The 15498-nt window shown below is 43.0% G+C and overlaps 1 protein-coding gene across 3 annotated transcripts in view; it reads left to right on the top strand.

Annotated features, from left to right (window-relative positions):
* TRIM55 (tripartite motif containing 55) overlaps positions 1 to 15498 on the top strand; it is a 42063-nt gene that overhangs the window by 6266 nt on the left and 20299 nt on the right. For all 3 annotated transcript variants that reach the window (XM_036830712.1, XM_036830710.1, XM_036830711.1), the window contains exons 3-5: positions 1785 to 1950; positions 3915 to 4010; positions 14994 to 15227. In XM_036830712.1, coding sequence (XP_036686607.1) covers positions 1785 to 1950; positions 3915 to 4010; positions 14994 to 15227 — 496 coding nt within the window. The remainder of the gene's footprint in view (positions 1 to 1784; positions 1951 to 3914; positions 4011 to 14993; positions 15228 to 15498) is intronic.

The following is a 15498-nucleotide window of genomic DNA, read 5'->3' as shown; positions in this document are numbered from 1 at the left end:
GCAACAAGAGAGGCCGCGATAGTGAGAGGCCCGTGCTCCGTGATGAAGAGTGGCCCCCGCTTGCCACAACTAGAGAAAGCCCTCGCACAGAAATGAAGAAAGCCCTCGCACAGAAACGAAGACCCAGCACAGCCAAAAATAAATAAATTAAAAAAAAAAAAAAAAAAGACTCACACCAGACATAGAAAACAAATTTATGGTTACTAAAGGGGAAAGGGAAGGGGGAGAGGGATAAATTAGGAGTATGGGATTAAACAAACTACTATATTAAAAAAATAGATAAGCTACAAGGATTTCCTGCATAGAGCAGGGAATTATATTCAATATCTTGTAAAAACCTATAATGGAAAATAATCTGGAAATATATATATGTATAACTGAATTGCTTTGCTATACACCTGAAACTAACACAATATTGTAAATCAACTATACTTCAATAAAATAAAAATTCAGTTCCAAATCTGAGATGCTTCTAAATAATCATATGTTTGGGAAAATGAGGAAAGATTTTGGATTTGTATTTAAATTTTCCAAACAATTCTGAAAACTATTAACAGCCTCAGTCTTTGGATAGGACATATCAAAATTCCAGATTTTGTATAAGTAGGCTAAAACCACCCTTCCCCCCATGATCTCCAGAGGGAGCCTATGGCATCACAAGGTGACATAATTTTGATCTTGATGTATTCTAACACCTAAACCACGATGATGGTTAGGGAAATATACCAGGTCCTACTACGTGACGTGAACCTGGGCTCTCCAGGTGATTTCGCAGCTAACAGGTTATCCTTAAGCAGCAATAACTTGTCACTACCTCTCTCATGCTTCTTCATTGCTTGGACATGGTGGTACCCCAGAAGTCCAAATCCACTAGCACATACAAAACCAATGCTCCATTATGACCTGGGCAGCTTGAAAAGTTTTGGTTGGTTGGTTTGGGAAAAACTGAAACTTGCAGATTATCTGTGAGATTTGGACTTTCTGGGGTACCACCATGTCCCAGAACAACATTTTGCACTTTCTTATTGCCTAGAGTATTCCGTGTAATTGTTCACATTCACTGAGCACATACTACCCACTCTTAACCACTGCTGAGTCCTCAGGAAGTTACATACATTTAATTTTCTGTGCTAATGGCAGGAGAAGACCCAAACAAATTAATAAGCACTCGCTGATATTTTTCCTCTTTACACACAACTACTTCCAACCAGCGCCGAGACGAATTATCAGAGATTTGGGTTCCCCCAGCCACCTCCACGCTCACTCCTTTTGCTGGGGCCAGAGGCTGCAGCGGTGGGGTAAACGGCCTCCCCCAACGCTGGTTGCAAAACTGAGATTTAGTTTATCGGCAACCTTCTCCTCTTTACCCGTAATTGTAAAGTCTCTCTGGAGAGACTGTGAGCATGTGGAGATGGTGCTGAAGCAGCTTCCTAAGGAAGAATCCGGTGTTCAGCTTCACGAATTGCACTCGCCCGTTTTTAAACCTTGAAATCGGCCAATGGGGGGAATCCTCACACCACAGAAACTGGCAAATGCTACAGGTCACAGTCTCCATGTCCTCACCCCCAGGCTGGTTGGAAATATGTCAGGACACCGCTGATAAACCCGTAGAGAATGTGGAGGGCTCTGAGCGCATGAGAGGGGCTCTGGAAGTCTGCGGGGGTAGGGTTGCTGCGGGTACAGGGCCTTGCGGGGTACGATGCGATGCTGATCACCCCGTAGAGCCCCCCGGCTCAGCTCTGCCGCAACCGGAGCTGACACTTATCCACGTTATCTCCTCCCAGACCAGAAAAGAAGTCCGACCAGCCCCTGTGTGAGGAGCACGAAGACGAGCGCATCAACATCTACTGTCTGAACTGCGAAGTGCCCACCTGCTCTCTGTGCAAGGTCTTCGGGGCGCACAAGGACTGCCAGGTGGCTCCCCTCACGCACGTGTTCCAGAGGCAGAAGGTAACAGAGGCCTTTCCGCCCCTCCTCCGAAGCCCCTTCCGAGTGCCTGCGTCACTGACCCGCTGCCCCCGAAGGAGAGATGCCCAATGCGCACAGGGCCCTGAGGCTGGGCGGGCGCGGAGGGTAGAGCCGGAAGGGATGTTGTACACCTGCCACGCCACGCGCTTAATGCCCTGGAGGCTGGTGGGGAAGGTGGGGGAGGGAAGAGACGCAGAGGGTCAGGAAGGGGTCCGGAGGGGAAGGGTCGCTGTGTTTGCGCCCTTTGGAGGTTGCTGAAGCTGAGCACTGTTATGGGGCTCGGTCCGAGCTCAAGCTGCTCAAACATTATTTGAGGTTCAGACTATAGGTAATAAAAGGATAACTTTTTACTCCACTCAGAATATTTTTCTTCGTTCACCAACCAAAGATTCCTTTGGCCTTCCTCAAGGCCTTTTCTCCCGAACTCCTAGTTGGTAGAATTACAATGAATGACATTGCGTTAAACGTTCCCTTGGGATGGCCCTCAAGCCTGGGCTAAACTGGCCTCCTAGCCTTTCAACCTAGGCCAGCACTGAGGGCACCGTCCATGCCCTCATCCCCCTCATTCTGACCAAATACAGGGTGTCCCAGATTATCACTCACCTGCCAACCTGGTTTCACCCACCGACAAGTAGAAGCTTATCCATTTGATGCAAATAAACTGTGGGGTTGTGTGCTCAGAGAGCTGCAACCAAGTCTTGGCATCTAGAATTTGAGAAGCTCCACATCTCGGCTTCTTTCTGTAAGAATCAGAGATTCCACATTTGGTCAGTGTTTTACACCAAATACAGTATAGAGTTGGAATTAAATTTGGAAACCAAACTTTGGGCAACACCAGTTGCAACCAGTGAGTACTAACTGCTAAAGAAGCAGGATTTAGCAAGATGTCCATAACATTTATTTATTTTTCAATCCACTTAAGACTTATCCCCTGTTTCCCTTTTACCTGAGCCCCCAAGTCATACCTGTTAGAACTGAATGGTACCTGTGTCACACCATTCCCCTCAGAGCCCTGAGGCCCATGTGGGATGGACAGAGGCAGGCTGGCAGAGCTTCCATCCCGCTCTGGTTTGGTCAAAGCAGCCTCGCTTTTTACCTATTGGGATTATTTATTAGCTTCCATTTGAAGAAAGGGTTCTGCAACTTTAAAATGTTTTACAACCACTCTTCTGGTCCAGTCTTCTCACTTTATATGTGAAACAATGAAGGTCCAAATTGATTACATGTTTTGCCCAACATCATAGAGAAGTTGAAGGCCAGAGTTGGACCAAGCATCTGTAGTTTCCTGCGTCCCACTCACTCAGGGTTTCTTGTGCTCCAGAGGCCAGCCTTGCGAGGCGGGTAAGTAAGAACAATGGAATCGCTTCGGGGTCCAAAGTGTCCTGAGAGGAATTTCAAGTTGAAATTTTTTTCCTGGAAACAGTTGAATGTTACAGTTTCAAGTTTGTCATGATTTGGTCTAGAATATGAGTATTTGTTTGCATCTAGCATGTAGAGGCTGCGTAATAGGTATACGTTGATAAATGAATATTCTCTAGTGAAACTGATCCTGAGCTGCACTAGACAAATAATTCATTTTGGGCCCCTGATGTCACATTTTGGTCTTCATTCAATAACAATTCTTAGAATTCTTTACCCTGAACGTGCTATTCTCTATGGCCTATAATTCGGTGTTCTTAATGTTTTTAGCAGGGTCACAGTCTCTATTAAGAATTTGACGAAAACTATGAAACTTCTTCCCAGACAAATGCATTTATACACACATCCATTCAGAATTTTATTTACAAGATCAGGAGGTTCTCAGGCCTCCCAGCCTCACTGTTCCTCCTTTGGGGGTTCCATGGACCCTAACTTAAGAACCCATGAGGACACTCCTAAGATGAACTCACAGTCAGTGCTGACTAGAAAACCCCTAAAATCTTGCACCCCTCTTTCCTCTCCGCTAGTCTGAGCTCAGCGACGGCATTGCTGTCCTTGTGGGAAGCAATGATCGGGTCCAGGGAGTGATCAACCAGCTGCAGGACCACCTGCAAACGATCGAGGTGAGTCAGGTGGCCTCAAGGAGTGTGAACCGTGCCTGAACCCCTGGGTTTGTGGCTTCCTCAACGCCACCCTAGATAATCCCCGTTCCAACATTTCAGTCTTGACCTCCTTCCTGATGTGTCTCTAAAATATTGACCTCCTGGCACAGAAAAGAGAAGTTACCCACATGAGGCAACAAGGCAGATCTTACACATTTATCAAGGTGGTTGTTACAGGTGTTGTTCTTTCTTGGGCAACCCGTTTGAAAGATTAGCTACAAGAAAAATCAGTTTCCAGGAGTGACAATGAGTGTTTTCCACCATCATAGCACAGTTTCCTTGTGGAAATCTAAACGGTCTTAAGAAACGCTAGTTGGTGCTTTAGAAAGTCATGTGCAGATTTGAGCTGCATATCTGAGCTCTAACAGTGGAGTTGCTGCCTGCCTGCAGGGAGAGAGGGGATCAGTAGCTGGGAGCTCACTGAGGCTAGAGTCCCGGCTCCTTCATCTCCGCTGTCCCTCTGTCTGGCCCGGTGCCCGGCACATAATAAACACTCAATTAAAAACTTGATGAACAAATGGCTCACACTTAGGTTTGGCATGTGAGAAATATTGGGAATCCACTTTTTCTCAGGATCAGATATAAACTGTATAAATGCTGAAGCCAAAGGGGTTTTGCCACGTGGCAGATGTCTTTTCAAGAATTGAAGGTCCACAGGTTAGGTCAGCCCTGCTGCGTGGGGGCAGGTGCAAGCCACCTGGGTTTGAGTCCAGGTCTTTGGCTCTCTAACCTGGAGCAGTTTATTACTACTCCCCGCTCTAAGCTGTGGGGTTGTGTTTTAGTTGGACCTCAGAAGCCTGTACTGCTCAGCTAATGGCATGTTGTCCTTATTGCTGTGGGCACGGCCCCTCTTGTTATCTATTTATGTCCTTTTATCCCCATTTCCCACTCCTGTTCTTTTCTCTGTAAATAACTACTCTAACATGTTTAATGTTCCATTTACCTGTATTCCTACAAAATGTGTATCGTTTTATATGCATGTCTTCTAATTTTATAAGTGGTATTTTGTTGTCCTTCTCATTCTGCTTCTTACTTTTTTTAAACTAAATGTTATGTTTTAAGATCCATTCACATGTACATTCATTCCTTCAGTTTTCTCCTGGAAAAATAGGGCAAAGTACCCATTTTATAGAGTTAACCGTGAGGAGTTAAATAAGCATAAACATAATGCTTAGCCCAGTGCCCGGCATATGGTGAGTGCCTGATAAATGCTCTAATCTTACCATTTTATCGCTTGAAAGGCAAATTCTATCAAAAGCCAAAGGCCAGTTCCTAGATGATGACTTCAAGATGTTGGCCAAAATCATCTCATTTTAGATTTACACATCATTAAAGTCAGTCTCCTCTCTTCCCCATACTCACATTCCTGAAAAGATTCATGATGGATCTGGAATCCATTTATAGAAGGACAGTTTTCTCTCGAAGAGCTCAAAGAGATTCTGAAACGGACAATATAAACTTTTTTTCTTTTTACTTATTCACAGTAAAGGCCAAATACAACTTAATCATTAGGCCATGAATCAGCACTCAGTGTGGTACACACTGAGTCCTGAGTGTATAAATAGGAATGTGTTGCTTGTGGGCAAGTGAGGTCATCTCTATGCTGGTCTCTGCTCGGGCCTCCATCAGAGTCCTCTGTCAGGGGAACGGGCTTTCTGTCGGGGACGTTGAGGCTGGAGAACACAAATGAGAGAAGTCCTGTGCGGCACGCTGGGCCTTGAGCAAATGCAAAGGGCTCTGCTCCATTTAGGCAGCATGGGAGGACACTGAGAGGGTGAGGAGAGACTTGACAACAGGTTTGCTTCCTGGAGGCCTGTCAGGGGCACAGTGGGAAGCAGCTGTTTGTTCTTTCATTGAGAACAAGACAAGAAGGAACAGGTTTGAAGTTAAGCCCGCAGAAGGGATTAAGTGTAGATATCAGAAAGAACTTCCTGAGAGTGAAGGTCAGGATTATAACCCCTACTGTTACTGATAAAAACATTGGTCGAATGTACACACTTTTACGAGTATTTTCACAGTTCCCCAGAGGAAGCTGTGTAATTTTCCCCCAGGAGGCTTCAAGATGAGTCAGCAAATTGTCAGGAGGAGTCCATCCCTTTTCGCATTTCATGCACCCCTGGGATTTTAACTTAGGGAAATAAGATGAAGACGTGGTATATAAACAGGACAGAATGTCTGTATTCATAGGGGGAAAACGGGCCAGAAACCAAAAGTGTAAGAGCAGGGAATAGTGGGATGACAGGTGATTTTCAAGGCCTTCCTTATATATGTGCCTGTATTTCACATTTTTCTAAAGCGAGCCTGAGATTTTTAAAATAACCAATAAAAGAAAGAAAGAAAGGATACATGCATGAATAGGGCTCAGATAAGCACAGTTCTTTCAGATCAGTTTAAGTGGCTCACCTGGAAACGTAGGGATTGGCTCAGAGCCCCACAGAGGTCTCTGATTTTATGATTCCTGCTTGATGCAAATACCCTCCATTTGAAGAGGCCCTGAGGACAGAGACACAGCTATAAATGGCCCCATCGTGCGCCTGGAATCACTTAGGTGGCCTCCCGCAGAGCCAGGGCCCTATCAGCAGGCCAAGCAGCAGGGCAGCGCGCAGTGAAGCGCACAGGGGTCTACCTTGCCAAGCAGGTGAATTCTGTACCAGGGGTCAGGGTCACAGAGCTCCTGTGTCTCCTGTCCTGCCTGGGGTGGTGGTTTCCCTCTGTGGCTCTGCTCATCACCTGCCTGGAAACATTTTCCGAGAAGCCATTGTCGGCTCCCAGCCAGGGGGTGGGGAGCTGTTTTGAAGAATTCTCTTTTCTGATTGGTGAAGAGCTCCCTAGGGACAGGAAATGGAGCAGCCCCTGGGGTGGGCACTATCCTTCCCTAATTACATGGCCTCCCACTCGGGGCCCTGACACCTGCCCTTTGGTAGTAGTGCCCGTTCCTGGCAAATGTCTAATTTTGTCCCTAATCATGTAATGTCTTGCAGGGCTGGCCTGGGCAGGCAGCCGGCCCAGGATCAGCCCTGGAGAGCTGCTGAGCTTACGATAAATCACACTGGGGACTCCTTGTAATCCTTTAAACACCATGTATGCAGTTGATGTGAGTTTGCAGTGATGATGAGAGTGGCTTTGAGACAGACCACAGTCACAAAAGGGAGTCTGAACGGAGTTGTGGAGGAGTGGCATTCCCTCTTTGCTGTGGGCCGATGGCGGATGGAGGGACCTGCAGTCTTCTTAGCCCTCCTGGCCGAGGTGGCTCAGCCTGAAACGTTCTCAGAGCTTGTGATTGCAGGTTGTTGGAGGGCCTTCTGGGCTGCTCTAGACGAGCCCAGCATGATCTAAAGCTACACTTGCCTCTCCAGGCCTGGAGCTGTTCTGGGATGGGTTGGGACGGAGTAGGCGGGCTGCTGGTGGGGGATGGAGAATTGCACTGCCTCGGGAGCTCTCTGCTTCCAGAAAAACGTGCTTGACTTTCATTCCTCATCCCTAGAAAACGTAACCTCCCTCTTGTGGTCTTTCCAAACGGCCCTTATCCTAGGTCACTGGAAACCCAAGAAAGAAGGCTACTCACACTAGCCGTCCCGAGGCAGATCGGCCTAGAAATAATGTTGTTCTGCGTGGATGTCCGTCTAGGGGAAGCAGCTACAAGCTGAATCATAAATATTTGATCTTGAGCATTTCCAGTATCTGAAAAACGGCACCTTTAATAAAATCCTCCTGTGATTCTGCGATGACAACAAATCCATTATATTTCCAAATCAGTGATTTTAACCAAACAGCTTTCAGACATTGTCCGTGCAGTTACAAATATGAAGTATGAATATAGTAAGAATCATTCTAATAAGCATGCCAGAATTATGACACATGCTTAAAGAACAGATTTCAGAGTTTGAATTTTGGCTCTGCCACTTAATGATATGACCTTGGTCAAGTTACTTCCTCTCCCTGTCCCTCAACTCCCTCAGTGGTACAGGGGGTTAATAAACCTTCACAGTGTTGCTGTGATGACTAAGAGGCACATGCTGGGGGCCCCGTAAGTGTCACCTTGTATTGCTGTCACACTCAGCTTGGAAAGAGTACACTTCAACTAATGATGCTAACAATTGTTTGAACCACTGGAGCATCTTTTACATGGTGTCGGAATAAGACCTCAAGGTCTTGATCAATTATGATGGCAGGGTGAAGCAACTCCCTGCAGTGGGAAAAACTGAAAATGAATGGAAGTAGATATTAGCTCTATTCTTTGAGGCTTTGTGATAACTCGAAATACTGGCAACAAAGGGAGGCTGAGCCCCTTCCAGGAAACGTGCTGATTATCCAACAGCAGACAGAAGTGAATGAAACAGCGGCTCAGCTTGGCTTGGTCTGGTCTCATGCTTTCGCTGAACCATGGGGCTCAAGTCAGGGCAGGCTCACCTGACCCTCAGCCTTCAGAGGATTTCTCAAGGATCTTCTAAATGATCTGGACTAGTCCAGAAAACCCCTAATACCAATAAACCCAGGAATAAGAATTGAAATGCCATAAGTTATAACATAATTATTCTTCTAACACAAAGTGGGTGGTAATGCAACATGGTGGAAAAGAGCATAAGTTTGGGAGTCCTGAGACCCATGGCCATTGAATAGAGTTCTTCCACTAAGCCCTGCACAGAGCCACTGAGCAGATGGGGGAGGGGCTGAACTCCAGTCTGTGTGCCTTGAGGGATGATATTTTTCTAATTTGTCTGCCCCTTTCCTAGGGCAGCCTGTCAGAGACCTGGGTTCTCATCCTAGTCTGCGCTCATGGGGCTTCTGTCTTGTGCTCGTAATTGGAATTGGGCCTTACCAATGAAGGGTTGGACTTGAATTCCTCAGGAGAATCTTCCTACCTTAATATAGTTCTTTCTTTAATATTATTAATCTACTGTCTGATTTTTTTTTGGGGGGGAGAGGGGTGTTGAGGGGAAAGGGAAGGAAACCCTGTTTGGTTTAATGAAGGGAATTTTGAAGTACCATATGTCAAATGAAGCTGAGTGGGCCCTTCCAGACCCAGAGCTGCTGTTTTGAACAAGCGTGTCTCGAAAGTTGAGGAATGTGGTGTAGATATGAATGGGCCGAGTAGAGCCACAGTTGCTCAGTGACAAGTGATGGGGCTCAGAGCTTATCTTCAGCTCTATTTTGGTCACAGAGCTATGCTCCTTACATGGTAAGAGCAGTGGTCACAATTGTCTTAGGTTTCCTGTCGTGGCCTTGGCACATTCCAAAGCTGGGACTGATGTTGCTGGGCTAGGATGTGTAATTCACATCTCAGTGCTGTGATGACCACTCTGAAACTTGCCATGAGTGGAAAAAGGCATTTTACATATAAAGAGGCACTTTATAGTCTAAAGACTCCAAATAACTCCACATTTACCTGAAGTTGTAGAGCCTTGAAACTGTAGAGTGGGAAGGGACCTTAGCAATCATCCAATCCCATCCCTTCTTGTACACATTAAAAAGACTGTTCTGAGTTAAATGTCTTCCCTAAAGTTGCCGAGCTATTTTTTGCTGTTTTCTTTTGAGTGTTGAAAGAAGAAGAGGTTTGGAGTATCCACTTAAATACCTATGTCTTGGGAACAGAACAAAGTAGGAACTTGTGAGTGAGGGCTGACTGTTCCTAAATACAAGTCATATATCATTCATTCATCCAGTCGTTCAAACATTATATGCCATATTCTGCACATGTAATGCTGGGAAATAGATAAAGATGAGATAAACAGAAAATGTTCCTGCCCTTAAGAAGGTTTTATTCCAGTAGAGGAGTTAGACAATAAGACAAACTAATAACAAGATCGTTTTCAAAGAGTAATAAGTGCCTGGGGAAAGGGTGAGCCACTGAAAATCTAATGATAAAACCTCATAACGGTGCTTTGCTTGGCAGGCTACTCTTTAGTATATGATCATCTATTGCTGATTTTTTTCCATGAAAACTTCTCTTTGCAGTCATGTATCTTATTTTTTCTTATTGCCACTAAAGTATAAGGATGGCTAAAAATTAGAATCTGTCAATTTTAACATTTCTATAAAGGCAACATCTAAACAATGTTTCTAAGATAAATATTGAAGGTTATCTACTCACTTCTAAGGAAACAACCAAATGACTACTCAATTTTTTTCTTTTCATCCAGATATTATGGCATTGGTTAGAAACAAATATCTACCTGTCATTATTTTACCATTTCAATGTGGGCAAACTAGTCTTCCTATTATAAAATCACCCCTTTTTGGTATATTGCCCCCATACTGGGTTCTCCCTAGAGATGGGATGGATTTTATTTCCATTAAAGTATTACAGACAAGTTTAATTTGTTCTTCTACATAAATAAATATAAACATAACTGTCTTGGGAGCCCCAGGAGGAAGGTCATGTTGCAGTCAGAGGCTTTGCATCACAATATACTTGGAGGCCAACACCAGTGCATTTATGATGGAAGTTACTTCAATTGCTAAACACACTCATGCAGAAACACGTGTGTGCATACACACACACACACATCCAACACCACACCCCACATAGAGGGGACACAGGAACTACAGGCGTCAAAAGGAATAAAATGGACAATATTTGAAAAAATAAACTTGAAAGTTCAGAATGTATAGATGTGGATTCAGTTAGGATACAGAGAAGTGGGGGGAGGTACACAGCCTGGAACTGGGCTTAAAGATACATGCCTTTTTACTCAAATAAATGAAAAGGTATGATAAAAGCAAGGAGAAATCTTTGAGGTGAGGAAGGTTTTGTGCAGAAGAGATAAACATGGTTGCTATCACACTTTTGCAGGTAACAATCATCCTTTAAAGTGTACTCTCGGAAGACGTTTTGATGCAGAGGTCCACGTTTTTCCCATTCCATTTTTATGTTGCTAGAAAGACTCTGTTAAAAGCATTTCAGGTCCACACTTACAAAGGCACAGTAGGTACTGATATCAGCGTAATCAATCACTGTCAGTAGCAAGGTGGCCTCTGAGAGTATGGTTTTTTGTTTTTGTTTTTTCTTATAGCATATACACCTGTTCCCTAATTACCTCAGAGGACAAGTTGATAAACTGAGCTGTTTGACTTTCACCGCACTTTGAAGGTCTCATAGCCAAGAAAGATTGAAGGGTGACCACGTTAGTATCTCATGTATTGCTCCTACCTCAAAGAGTATGCGTGAAAAATAGAAGAATTTCAATTTCATGGAGTATTTCTATTTTTCATTTTAATCTGACATTAGGTTAACCTGAACATCTTAAGTGAATTTCTAAAAGTTTGTAAGTACCAAAGTACCAATTTCATAATTCCAAAAAAGAAACATGCATTTTTCCTCTTTTAGAAACAGTTGTCCAACTCTTACATATTTTGCATAGAATTATATTAAAGGCAAGTTCAGCAAGAGAAAAAAAAGAAGTGAGGCTTTTTCTGTTAGAAATTAGAAAATACGATAATTTTTCTACCATCCCCCTGAACGCTGGGAAAGTATGGCCAGTTTTTAGATCTTATAATGCCTGATACATAGTAAGCACTTAGTGAATTTTGTTGAAAGAATTATAATGAATATATTTCTGAAATAATTTGAGGATTCTTGCCTTTAAAAGCCTACTTTCAGCATGGTAGATTTGTTAAAAGGTATGTATTCAGTACATAAGCAGGTCACACATTGTTTTTCCAAGTTACTTTAGAGTATATCACAGCTGTGTGGTGGGAGTGGCAATGACCCAGGAGTTCAGAGACCTTGGCTCTATACCAGGCACCAACAGTAAATGGCTTGAGAAAGTGACTTAACTCTGCCGAGTTTCAGTTTCCACATAAGTGAAATGGTTAGTTTGGAGCAGGTTACTTCTGGTAGTCTGTGCAGCTTCAAAATTCTACAATTGAATGGCTCAAATTAAGGAAAATTGAATCTAAATTTAACAAACACTGACATAGTGCCTACTATGTGCCAGGTAATATTATAAGTGCTTTACACACTATGTAGTCATATAATAATAATAATTAAGCATATACTACGCATGGGGTAGTATTTCCTACACTGTAAAGTATAAGCAAATGATAGTTGCTATTAAAATGACAGTAATTTTATTAAAGTTCAATATAGTACAAATCATTAAAAAAGCAGAGTAGAAATAAAATAATACTTGGAATTCAAAATAATATAAGAATAAAGTAGCTATCCCAATTAAACCACTAAGTAAACTTCAGATGGCTGAAATAAGTGATCTAATTTTTATTTGACTTAAGAGAATACACTAGCTGTGACACCTGACTTCACATCGCTCTCACTGCAAATCATTTGGCTTTCATAGGCTTGAATGTTCACACATATTAAATCATATAGAAGAAAACTTTTATGAAACAAAGATATTCTACCAATAATACATCTTAATATAGTATTCATTATAAATGTTTCAAGTGCACAATTTGTTTTAGAAAAATAAGCTAGAAACCAATGTGTGATCACAGAAAACAGCAGAGCTTCTGGATATCAAAGGCATATTTGAGAAATGCAGTGGGCACACGGCTGCCTGTAAGCTTAGAACAGTAAGTAATACGACGGAAGCAATTTTGATTGGGAAGATACTAACAGGCTACAGTTCCTAGGCCTCATAATGGTCCAGATCGCAAGCTAAATGGCTAAAAATGGATGGAAATTTGGAAAGTCCAGCAATTTCCACGTCTGGACATGCTGCGTGGGCCCTTGTCCTATTACTTTGACAACTGCCGAGACCCCAAGCATTTTCATCACCTCCCTGTACTTCCTCTGCTCTTACTCATCCTTTATGGCCAAACTCAGGCACCACTTCCTCTAAGAAGCTTTTCCTGAGGCAACCCCTCCCTGCTCCCCTCAGATGGCCCCCGCCCACACAGGGGGTTGATTAAGGCCCCACCTCTATGCTTCTATAAAACCTGGTATGAATCTCTAACATAGTTTGATTATTCAGGCTACTAGGTCGTATTACACTATTGGCCCATAGTCTTTCTCATTAAGTAAACTGTGAGCTCCTTGAGAACAAGAACTATGTTTAATTCATTGGTGGATCACCAGAGCCTTGGATAGTGGTTGACACAAATGTCCCACTTAAGAATTGTTTGTTAAATGAATGAATGGATGGGTGGATGACAGCAATAGCTATTATTCACTAATAAAATAATTTGAACCATTGGCTCTCCTTTGTGTGTTATAATTATAATTGGTTGGAAACTGTGATGAGAATTGACTGTGTCCAAAGGAGGCAGTAGGGTGAGGGATGTATTTCTTGCACATTTGAGGAGTATCTTCATAATCAACAATTTGGTTTGGTTCATCCTCCCCCGCTTACTCTGAGAATAGTAGATAAATTGTGGGAAAATAAAACATCATTTAAAAAAATCTATTCAACGGAGATTTACTGAGCATCTACTATCCAAAGTGGTATGTGTCCTAGGCAGACCCAGATTCTATCCTCAAGGAGACCATAGTTTAGATATTTAAGAAAGGAAGAAAGTGACACATGACATCAAAGAGACCAATGTTTACTAAAATGAAAAAACATGTAATAAGGGTCATACAAAGGTCAGAGATGTCAGAGATAAATGGCTGGATTCACAAGAAGCCCCTACCAGGAAGGAGACCTAGGTTGGATCATCATGGCTCAAAACCTGCTCTAAGTTGTAAAGGTCTTGGGCCCAGAGATGGTCGGGTCCAAGGAAATTGGCCTACACACACACACACCAAGCTTACTGGAACTTGGAAAACCAAAAGGCCAATGACAAGGCCAACTGGAAAGTTAATTAGGGCTTAAACATGGATTCAGAGTAAAGGGAGCTGGATGTAATGGGAGATGCTTCAGCCACACACTGCAAGTGCACAAGCCTGACCTCACATGCAAACCTTCTCTCCAGGAATCAAAGACTAGATCCAGTATTTCCCTCTCTTGGACAGTACTGGATAAATAGAGGACCTGGTGGATACAGGTATATGCCATACATAGTAACCATTATAGGATTTCAGAGGATTAAAAGATGACATTCAGTCATAGAGATTCTTTATGGAAGAAGCGGTATGTCAACAGTGTCTTTTAAGATTGCTTAGAGTTTGCAACTGTGAATTGGGGAAAAACATTCTAAACAGAGGGGAGAGCATGAGCAAAGAAAGCGAGTGGTTCATTTTTTGCTGGACACAGGGTATGTGATGGAGGATAGTAGAATATTATGAAGGAAAGCTGGAAACGGGTCATGGACAGGCTTGAAAGCTAGTTATGAAGTTAAATGTTATTCTTTGAGCAGTGGGGAGTCATAGTAGAGAAGAAACACTGTACGCCAGGAAAATGAATTTGGCTACAGTGTGTGAGCTGGCTTGAAGGAGGGAATCCCAGATACAGAGGCCATTGGGAAGCTTCGGAATCTACATGGGAGGACTGAAGCTAGGACAATAGCAATGTAGATGGAGCAGAGAGAGTCTGAAGGGTACTAATCAGGAAGTGCCATGGTTTTTTCCAAATACACACATATACTCATTCCAAAGAAAATATAAAATATATAATTTAAAACCAAATCTGTCCTAATTTCTGTGAAATTCTCCACTTATAAAGAACAGAAGACTGAAAAATCATCCAGGGAATTCCCTGGTGGTTCAGTGGTTAGGACTCGGTGCTTTCACTGCTGTGGCCCGGGTTCAGTCCCTGGTCGGGGAACTAAGATCCCACAAACCATGTGATGCGGCCAAAAAACCCAAAAATCATCCATCCATTTAGCCAATTTGATTGATTTGGGATGGTCTAAGTATCAAATATGATAAAAATGGGATTTTCAACACATCAACACAGTGGGTATGTATACCTAAGGGACAGGCTAAGGGAAAAGAAAAAAATATCCTACGTAAGTAAATTTTCTTTTCTCCTGAAATGTCCAGGTGATTTCTCCAGATAGACACTCTTTTGAACACTTTCTAACATTAGCTAACCCAACTAACAGGAATGCTGCAGAAAACAGAAACAGGAACTTTGTGAGAAGTTTGATTACCTGTATGGCATCTTGGAGGAGAGGAAGAACGAAATGACCCAAGTCATCACCCGAACCCAAGAGGAGAAGCTGGAACATGTCCGTGCTCTCATCAAAAAGTATTCTGACCATTTGGAGAACGTGTCAAAGTTGGTTGAGTCAGGAATACAGTTCATGGATGAGCCAGAAATGGCAGTGTTTCTGCAGGTGAGTATCCCTTTGGCCCCTGAGGAAACAAACCAAGACGGTGGGGAGATGATCCTGAATAGTTATCACATTTTCGTTATTTTCTGTACATCTCATTTTGATCTATCTTCTCAACCAAAATATATGTGCTTATATCTCCATCTGTTTAAACTATTTCATAAGCATATATTTAAGGGACCATGGCATTGCTTAAATATGAAAGGGTTCTGGTATAAAACAGCAGTTCTTTACAGCATTTAGAAACCAAGCTATGAGATGTTCAGAGTCAGCA

Source organism: Balaenoptera musculus, chromosome 17, assembly GCF_009873245.2.
Source record: "Balaenoptera musculus isolate JJ_BM4_2016_0621 chromosome 17, mBalMus1.pri.v3, whole genome shotgun sequence".
Taxonomy (NCBI): domain Eukaryota; kingdom Metazoa; phylum Chordata; class Mammalia; order Artiodactyla; family Balaenopteridae; genus Balaenoptera; species Balaenoptera musculus.
This window is presented reverse-complemented; position numbering and strand designations above follow the sequence as displayed.